We start from the raw sequence: 9,581 nt of genomic DNA, 5'->3' as shown, positions 1-9,581 counted from the left end.
TTCGTTCCGATGTTTTCAATCTGATCGTCGACAAACAAAAACAATCGCAGAGAGAAGTATCTGTACCGATTCTCCGGAAAGCTGAACCGTGACAGGCTGTTGCCAAACAATTGCGTGACTTGAAAGACGCATCAGGTACCTGTGGCCCCACCCCCTCCCCATCTTTACCCATCACACCACAAGCACGTCACACGGGATTGGTTGGTTGTTGGTTTTTAACGTCTCTTCAACCTATCAGCTTATGTGGGACCGATGGCTGGGGGTGGGGTGTGAGCTCTCCCGCCTGATAATGACCAGTAGTAAAGTGTAGCCTACTCGAATTTCAGGCAGGAGAGTTCAGACTCATCAGTCATCCCCAGTACCAACCAAACCCGTGTCTGTCATGTGCCTGTACATTGCACCGTGGCTCCTCCCCTTGATTGAGAGGCAAGAAAGAGCCTGGAAAAAAAAACGAGAGAGAAAAAAAAAACTGCCGTTGCACGAGGAAAAGGATTTAAAAAAAACCACAACTAAAACTGACCTAACCATTGGGAATGGTCGCAGTGTAGGTATTTGTGTTTGAGTGTGTGTGTGTGTGTAGGGTGAGAGGGAAGGGGATTGCGTGCTTTTCTCTCTCTTTTTCCCCCCCAAAGGAATGAAGGGACCACGAAAGTCTGGCCGGCAACAGCATATGGCTGAGTTTTCAAAACTTGATTAAAAAAAAACCTTTTAGGCTCCGTTCTTTCAGTTTTTCAAACATTATTATCTTTTTCCTTCTTCTCAGTTTTACAAATCAGTGGCGGGGAATAACTGTGGAAGGATCACACTTGCGATCTAGAGTCAGCGCAGAAAATGTCCTTCAACATGACAGTGAGATCGATCATCATAAGTTCGTCGAGTCAAGTCCACCAGGGTGTGAGAAAGTTCCCGACGGTCATCTAACTTGGTTTTCATGTCAACATAAAGAGAGAAAAAAGTATTGTAACAAGTGTTGTATGCTTTATTCCTCAGCCTCCCTGAATCTCCCCTCGTTCTTCCGTTGCGGCAGTATTTCAGACAGGTCATATTTTGCAGCTTCAGTCATTATGTGGATAGTTTCTGGCTAAAAGATGCTTTGTTTGTTTACATCACTAATAAAAAGCAATGACAAATATTTGTGCAATTTACCTCAACAAATACACGTTGAAAGAAGATCTTTAAATACAGGTCTGCTTTTTAAAATATTTTGTGATTAAAATGATATGCGAAGAAACGTTATTTCTTTCTCCAAGTAGTTAACGGTGTTATAGGGGAAGCGCACAGCGCAAGATGGCGACGCTCTTGAGAAGCATACGAAAGATTGGTACAGTCACTGTGACACAGCGATGTTCACCCGTTCTTTTGTCTGCGAAACGATTCATCTGGGTAAAGTGTACATCATTGTTTCATATAATTTCAGTTACTGCACATAATCCTCTTTGTTCTCTTCTGATTTATGATACGCAAGTTCCATTCTTTCCACCAATTCCAGGGACGTAACAATGTTGTTGTGGTGTTGCGACCCATCTCGTCATCGGCGCTTTTCCGGAAATGACCTGCGCTTTGTTGCGCCAACATGTTAATAATGGTCAATTCATTGATCGCTGAACATTATTGGAAGAAGAAGAAGAATTCCAACAATGGCCGCCATTGTAGGAATTCCAACTTTGCTCTACGCGATTCTAGAAATGTACCGCGCGCATCGTGAGAATTCTGCTCTTTCTTAGAATGCGATGTAAAACGATACAAGTCATGATGGCCTATGATGATCCTTGTGTTTTAAAGTGATCAATGCTTAGTCTTGAAAAAGCAGATGCATTGTATAACGCACCAAACCTTGGACCGAATTACAAAAAGCAAAAACACTTTTGATAACTTGGTAACAACCCAGTTCAACGCCCATCCCACTCGACGAAAACGCACCAATTTTACGTAATTTTTAACGTTTCAGATCTTACATTTTACAACAACTAAAACACAACAAGAGTGTTCCGATATAACTTTTCACTGGTAACTATCGATTGTAATAATTTTTTACTCAGTCTTAACTGATTATATATTAAACTCACACAGTCTCTCTGGGCTGCAGAGACAGCATTACATCCCTTTACTGAGTAGGCTCTTGTCACTGCATGGTAATCTAGGCTCTTGCAACGTAATGTGCAAGTCTGTGCGCTATGTGATTGATTGTTGCAAAATGTTGATTCAAATTAAAGACGATTTCAGCCTGTTGTAACAAACTAACACTCTACTCTGAGGAAAAAAAATCATTGTGTTCAAAATAGATCGAGACAGCAGCAACTAGCTAGCTGCATGCGCTGAGTGTCACTGAGAGAATTGTTACACAGTGTACCCCCACACCCCCAATTCAAGACTTCCCCTGTATAAGACCTTGCTTTTTCATATACCTTATTCATGACCTGTGAAAAGGGTATACTTTTTGTGTGCCAGTCGAAGGGTTGCCATTTCTAGAACGAGGCAGCTCGTTTCCGGAAATGCGGCGCTTTGTTGGAAATCAAATGAGGTTTCGGGAATTCCCGATTATTCCAACTCTGCCCCGGATTCTTACTTTGCGCCCAACAGTAATACTAATAGTAATACTATAGTAATAGTGATTAATAGACAAAAGATTGAAACTGAAAGTACCTGTATCTGTTTTTTGCACCTGTAGCATATTCGGGTTTATAGAACAATGACACCAGTTGCAATTTTAAAAGCACTCTTTTCTTCAATGGCAGGCGCCTGAGCTGCCACATTATGATCACTGATCTTCTTCTTCTTCTTCTTCTTCAGCGTTCCAGAATTTTCTGGTTACGTGTGAGGTCGTTTGCCCATTTGGGTTCCCCACACTATACATGTACTCTGAGAGCATAGTCAGCTCATTCCGCTTTCGTTGAGTAGGCATGCTGGGTATTTTTGTGTTTCCATAACCCACCGACCTCCGACATGGATTACAGGATCTTTTCCGTGCGCACTTGGTCTTGTGCTTGCGTGTACACACGAAGGGGGTTAAGTCACTAGCAGGTCTGCACGTAAGTTGACCTGGGAGAACGGAAAAATCTCCACTCTTAACCCAACAGGCGGCAGCGACCGGGATTCAAACTCACGACCTCCCGATTAGGAGGCCGATGTCTTGCCACTGCGCCCGTCACTGATCAGCTAGGCTCATACTCATACTCATCGTCTTACTAGTCATACTAGTCATACATGTTTGTTAGTATTAGCTTACTAATAGTTTTTTTGTTACTTTACAATAGTCTTATTCCTCATCATACAAGAGGGTTTTACAGAAAACTGAATACAGTTTCTTATATATATATATCTGAATTAAGTTATTATGCACTCTGTTTATCTATCAGTATCACCCATGTATTTGAATTTGTGCACAACCTGGCAGAACAACAAAGAAGCATGGTTGTAACCATACGTGCTTTGAGTTTGAAGACACTGCCATTATACGGGTGTTTTATCTGTAACAGAGAAAGCAGAATGTATCGACTGATTCATTGATTGTATTTGTAGTCAGAAAAACAATTTTTTTTAAATTGGAAATATTTGGTTCTCTGGTGCTTGATTTGTGTGGAGAATAATAAGAATAAGAATAAGAATACTTTATTATCTCATAGAGAAATTCAGGCGTGGTACATAACAATAATACAAACAGGACATTGTTTTTACATAAGACATATAGCACTATATAACAGGGCAGGTTATAAACACACCTCCCACATATTTCTATATAAATATTTTCCAAACTACCTCTACAGAAGGCTGATAAAGTGATAGTGTCCTCTCTCTGGAATGAATGGAGCCCAAAACAAAGTTGTGGTGTAACTTGTGGTACAGCTAAGCAGAATTGCACTGTTGGACTTGGAGAAACAAAATAGCGTTGTTGTGTAAACTAGCATGTCGGAGCATAGTTACGGACTGCGTTTTACTAACAGCAGCCACTGCCTTAAAAAAAAAAAAAAAATTGCTTGCCCAATTGTCCTTATTCACTAATTCAGGGGCAACAACTCAGTTGTGCCACAGATTGGATACGCTGGATCAAGAAGTCCATGGGACGTTACTACTGCTCTCAAATTCAAAATAAATTTGTTTTGAGATCAGTAGGTGTAACATTACAGTAACTGTAAATAACACTTGAAATTGCCTTCCAACGGCAAAACCGTGGAGGGTAGCCTCCCCATAAAAAAATGGAGGCCTAGCAAAATTACGCGGGCAAAAAGGCGTAACAGCAGCCTATTCTTTTCAAAGTGAATGTTTTTCAAGGGAAAGCTCATCTTGTACTTGTTCAAGAGTTTGGCAATATATGTACTGTTGGACAATTGTCTTAGATAGTCTTACTCTTACTCTTAGTCTTACATAGCTGATGACTAATTTTAGGTTGCTGGAGCTGAGATTAACAGGTTTGACAATTCTTACTTAATTTGAATGTTCCTCTTTTGCAGGTTGGTGATTCTTTGCCAGATGTGAATCTGTACGAGGGCTCACCGGACAATGTGATTCCAGCACGTGAATTGTACAAGGGGAAAAGAGGTGTCATATTTGCTGTTGTTGGTGCCTTCAGTCCAGGATGCACAAATGTACTTCACAGTTTGACTTTTCTTTCTCTTTCCAATCATGTACAATGTATGTCTTTTTGTAACTGTTGAAACAGGCCTGCTATGACTATGAGGGTTTAGTGCCTTGGCTGATAGCCTTGATGGTATTTTTTCTCAGGAAAAATTATCCGCTCTATTCAATTTCATTTGATTATAAAGCCTCAGTAAATTCTTTTACTCTTGGGCATCATCTTGTTAAAAATGTTTCTTCATGATCTTGTCAAGCTTTAAAGGGGCAGTGCTTTTTGTGCTTGACTAGCCTAAACCTTAAGATTGATGCACAGCTTTAGCAGTTATTAAAAATGTCTCTAAATCAGTCTCAGTTTCAAGTTACTAATGCAAACAGTGTTCAAGTTTTAGTTTTATTTTGCAGTCACACATCCCTGACTACCTTGAGTTACATGACAAAATCAAGGTGAGTTTTCATATAAAACTTATAAATAGCTGCTTTTTATTGCTACTGTATTGTTTTGATTTGTTTTAATTATGCTTTAGAGTATGGCTTGACTTGAGATTGTTACAAAATTCCCACTTTTTGTATGATTACAATTTACATCTGGAGTTAGTTTTACAAATATCTCGTTTAATTTTTGACACCATGATTTTCTTGTCATTCGGAGAACTTTCATTTGGTGTTAAATTTGCAGGCTTTTAAAATGTATTTTCAATGTTTTTCAGGAAGAGGGCTACATGATAAGCTGCATTGCTGTGAATGATCCTTTTGTTATGGCTGCTTGGGCCAAAGACACAGAGACCGAGGGAAAGGTGATATCGATAGAGCATATTTCAATCTGTGTTTTTTTCCATTTTATATCAATACATGTACAAAGACAAGAAAAAGCTATTTTTATCTATGAATACTGTATTTGCTGAGTAAGCACAGTGTTGTACCTGTACGCACAATGAAAACGGGGGGAAAGAAATACATACATGTAATAGACTAATACTAGACATGGTTTGTTTATCGTTTACTTCAAGATGGCATGACTGCTGTTTGCTGTGTGTGAGTTTGAGGAGAGAGCGACTGTGTAGAGAGAAAGAGTGAGTGTGTGTGTGTGTGTGTGTGCCCATAACTACATGTACTCCAAACAGGTAGTCTTTACTGCCCAGGCTGCTATTAAATCTTGATAAGATAAAATGAAGTTGTTTTCTTTTTCTTTCAGATTCGCATGCTTGCAGACCCTAGAGGAGAATTTACCAGGGCAATGGGTATGGAGCTAGACTGCAAAAAAATGCTTGGCACCGATCGATCTCAAAAGTAAGTAGTTTATTTTTTTAAATGTTCAGTTGTGAAATGATTTTGTTCTCATAATTCAAAGTTCAGTATGGTCACAGATCAGTTTCTCTTATGGAATGATGGAGTGTTGATTGAGATATATAGAGAGAGTTTGTGTGTTTGTGCTCACAAGACAGCTTATGCTCTCGAGCAAAAACAGTAATTAAAAAGCTGTGCTTCGAACCAACAATCCTTTCCTGAATAACAGTACAGTGGAACCCCCTTTTAAGATCTCACAATTTAATTAAAACTCCCTCCTTTCTAAGACCTTGTTTGCACACACTTTATGTTCATAACCTCTGTCAATTCACTACCGTTTTGAGACTCCCTCTTTTTTAAATCTGATTTTTGACTCACATGCGAAGCAAAAGTGAGTCTATGTACTCACCCGAGTCGTCCGTCCGTCCGGAAAACTTTAACGTTGGATATTTCTTGGACACTATTCAGTCTATCAGTACCAAATTTGGCAAGATGGTGTATGATGACAAGGCCCCAAAAAACATACATAGCATCTTGACCTTGCTTCAAGGTCAAGATCGCAGGGGCCATAAATGTTGTCTAAAAAACAGCTATTTTTCACATTTTTCCCATTTTCTCTGAAGTTTTTGAGATTGAATACCTCACCTATATATGATATATAGGGCAAAGTAAGCCCCATCTTTTGATACCAGTTTGGTTTACCTTGCTTCAAGGTCAAGGTCACAGGAGCTCTTCAAAGTTGGATTGTATACATATTTTGAAGTGACCTTGACCCTGAACTATGGAAGATAACTGTTTCAAACTTAAAAATTATGTGGGGCACATGTTATGCTTTCATCATGAGACACATTTGGTCACATATGATCAAGGTCAAGGTCACTTTGACCCTTATGAAATGTGACCAAAATAAGGTAGTGAACCACTAAAAGTGACCATATCTCATGGTAGAAAGAGCCAATAAGCACCATTGTACTTCCTATGTCTTGAATTAACAGCTTTGTGTTGCATGACCTTGGATGACCTTGACCTTGGGTCAAGGTCACATGTATTTTGGTAGGAAAAATGTGTAAAGCAGTTCTTAGTGTATGATGTCATTGCTAGGTTTAGTTATTTGACCTTGACCCTGAAGGTCAAGGTCATGTAAAGGTCAAGGTCAAGCATGTGAGTCGTATGGGCTTTGCCCTTCTTGTTTGAGGTTGTAAAAGGGGCGTTCCACTGTATACAAAACTACACTGAGGACAGATTTTATAACATCAGATTTGATTATTTCTGCCTTCAGATATTCTCTGGTGGTGGATGACGGAGTTATCCAGAGCATCAACGTGGATCCAGAACACACAGGCCTGGCTTGTCTCCTGTGCATTAAAACCATGAGGAATCTTGACGCAATGGGAGAAAAGACATAGTCTCATGGATGATCTTTCTTTGTTGATTTCTTCTCTCCATTGTGATATTATGCTTAGGAATCATGTTTGGTAATGATCTGGTCGGGTGTGCATTTTTAGAGGGTTGGGCGAGTTCTGTTTAGTGTAGTACGATGTCCACAGGCTGTGGCTGTGAGGGTAGCTTTGCTTTGCTACAGAGTGTGTGTTGATGCGTGTGATTGTGAGCGGTCAAGTTTGCCTGTGCAAAATTATGTTGTGATGTATAGTTGTATAACAATTACAAACTGTTTTTACTGGGTTTTTTCACTGCCTCTGCTTTCTCCTTTCCTAATTTGTTGTCTGTTCTTGTGTTTTTGTGTGTGTTTTTAAAAAATTTTTTAAAGGAGGTGGGTGGTGAGGGTGGAGCCCGTTTAGTTAACGTTTTGTCTGTTTTTGCCAGACTCCTACCAAACCTTTAGCTCTTCTCTCTCTCTCTCTCTCTCTCTCTCTCTCTCTCTCTCTCTCTCTCTCTCTCTCTCTCTCTCTCTCTCTCTCTCTCTCAACACTCATCTCCTTTTCTGTCAGCTCCCATGCACCCTCTCCAACCCCTTGACATTTGTTTTTGTGCCGACCCTTTTGTTGAGCTAATAATTAAATGTTGAAAAAAGATGAGAGAGAGAGAGAGAGAGAGAGAATGCATACATGCCTGAAGGGATGGAGTATGAGTTGTGAAAAATGAAGGAATTCTAATAAGCAGGCATGGGAATTGTCCGCGAAATCGCAATTTTCCGCGAAGAGGAAATTATGTTTCAGCGAAAATAAAAATGTGTCCGCGTCCATTAATTGCTTACACGAAAACTGTCAAAATATTGGTCTAAAATGCTAAAATTCGTTTTTCTCCCCTGGTCTCCCCAACGGGGCTCTGCCCAGGCGGCCCCAGGACCTTATCCTATTTTCAGAGTTTTTTCTATTTTGGAATTCCCATGCGTGAATAAGGTGCTGTCCAGTACATGTTATTTTACTAACTGTTTGTGTGAGTAGTAAAGACACATAATTTTTATCACATTAAATCAAGTGTGAAAAAATAAAACATTTGATGCTAAATTTCTTAAATTAAATTATCAGCTTTCTCTTCTTTATAATTTGAATGTTTTAAGTATTGTTCCAGATGTAACTGGAATCTTAGTGCTATATTTATAAATATACTGGCTAGGAATTCACATTTTGTAGAAGCTGTTCTTTTATACAGGGTTACATATGTCTTAAACATGTATTTGCAAGTAAAAACCTTACTGGTGAGTTGCAGAACAAGATAAACTATTAATATCACATTTTAAGGCTTCAAATTAATAAATGCTGAGTAATGTCATTATCTAAAGCACAGAAATGTATACATTTTCTTTTTATGTAAACTCATTTGTGGTCCCCCTGTACCTTGCAAATTATTCAATATTTTTTTTGAAATAAAGAGTGGACGTAAAAGGTCTTAATTTGTTTATCTTCTTTATTTCATTTTCCTAGTGCATTCGAACAGGATTATTATCATTCTTGTGTCTATTTTTATTCTCTGCCTCTGTCTCTCTTACTCTTTGTCTTTGGGTGTATATATATGACTGTGTGTTGCCAAAATATTTGCAAACAACAGAGACTTTTGAAATTTATGATCACAGCAACAAAAAAATACACACACAGAGAAATGTCCATGTTTACAAAACCTGAAATTCCTTCTGGAAACTTACAGTCCTGACCGTGAAAGCTTTAGAATTGTACCCCCATGGTCTTGGCGTGTCCTCTTATATATGTTCTTATTGGGTCAACCTCATCAAGTCACACTCACATAATTGGGACATGACCATGTGTTATTTTTTCACTCTTAAAAAAAAAAAACCTGAGTCAACTCAGTACAAGACGATAACTGAACACAAGCATATAAAGAGACATGATGTGCTAACGATGCGAACCTTTGTGCACGGACATACAGAAAAAGAACTGTTGCTATGTCTAGCTTCAAATGCGTCTGCTGTGCTGGGCTGGCTGACCTTCACTGCACAGGGCCGGACCAAATGAGTTGTAAGGGGGGGGGGGGGGGGGGGTTCCTCCTTTTTTGGGGGGGCAAATCAGCGAAGTGGCGAAGCCACAAGCGCGCGCCTGCTTGAACTAGGGGGGTCTGGGGGCATGCTCCCCCAGAAAATGTTTGAAAAACGGTTAAAATCTGTGCAATCTGGTGCATTCTGGGCCTTGTTTTCGAGGGTTAAGAGCAGCATTGTTTTGGTGCTAAAACTAGTAAAAGTCAAAGAAAGGTACATGCTTTTTCCAGGGGTGGGGTTCCGGAACCCCTGGAACCCCCCCTGGGTCCGGCCC

The 9,581-nt window shown here is 39.7% G+C and overlaps 1 protein-coding gene across 1 annotated transcript; it reads left to right on the top strand.

Moving 5' to 3' along the window:
* Positions 1 to 1,263: 1,263 nt before the first annotated feature.
* LOC138953799 (peroxiredoxin-5, mitochondrial-like) lies at positions 1,264 to 8,706 on the top strand. The gene is made up of 6 exons (XM_070325708.1): positions 1,264 to 1,383; positions 4,449 to 4,583; positions 4,975 to 5,016; positions 5,280 to 5,366; positions 5,765 to 5,859; positions 7,136 to 8,706. The coding sequence occupies exons 1-6, from the start codon at positions 1,288 to 1,290 to the stop codon at positions 7,260 to 7,262; spliced, it is 582 nt and encodes a 193-aa protein (XP_070181809.1). The 5' UTR covers positions 1,264 to 1,287; the 3' UTR covers positions 7,263 to 8,706.
* Positions 8,707 to 9,581: the final 875 nt, after the last annotated feature.

The sequence above is a fragment of the Littorina saxatilis genome, linkage group LG17 (genome assembly GCF_037325665.1).
Source record: "Littorina saxatilis isolate snail1 linkage group LG17, US_GU_Lsax_2.0, whole genome shotgun sequence".
Classification (NCBI taxonomy): Eukaryota; Metazoa; Mollusca; class Gastropoda; order Littorinimorpha; family Littorinidae; genus Littorina; species Littorina saxatilis.
The sequence above is the reverse complement of the archived record's forward strand: the minus strand, read 5'-3'. Positions and strand labels throughout refer to the sequence as shown.

What these genes read in the sequence shown, in the direction of transcription:
- LOC138953799 (XM_070325708.1), top strand. Translation starts at nt 1,288, where the DNA reads ATGGCGACGCTCTTGAGAAGCATACGAAAGATTGGTACAGTCACTGTG. An exon ending in TCAGTCCAGGATGCACAAAT is followed by an intron (nt 4,584 to 4,974) that starts GTACTTCACAGT and finishes TTTATTTTGCAG; the next exon opens with TCACACATCCCTGACTACCT. An exon ending in AGTTACATGACAAAATCAAG is followed by an intron (nt 5,017 to 5,279) that starts GTGAGTTTTCAT and finishes AATGTTTTTCAG; the next exon opens with GAAGAGGGCTACATGATAAG.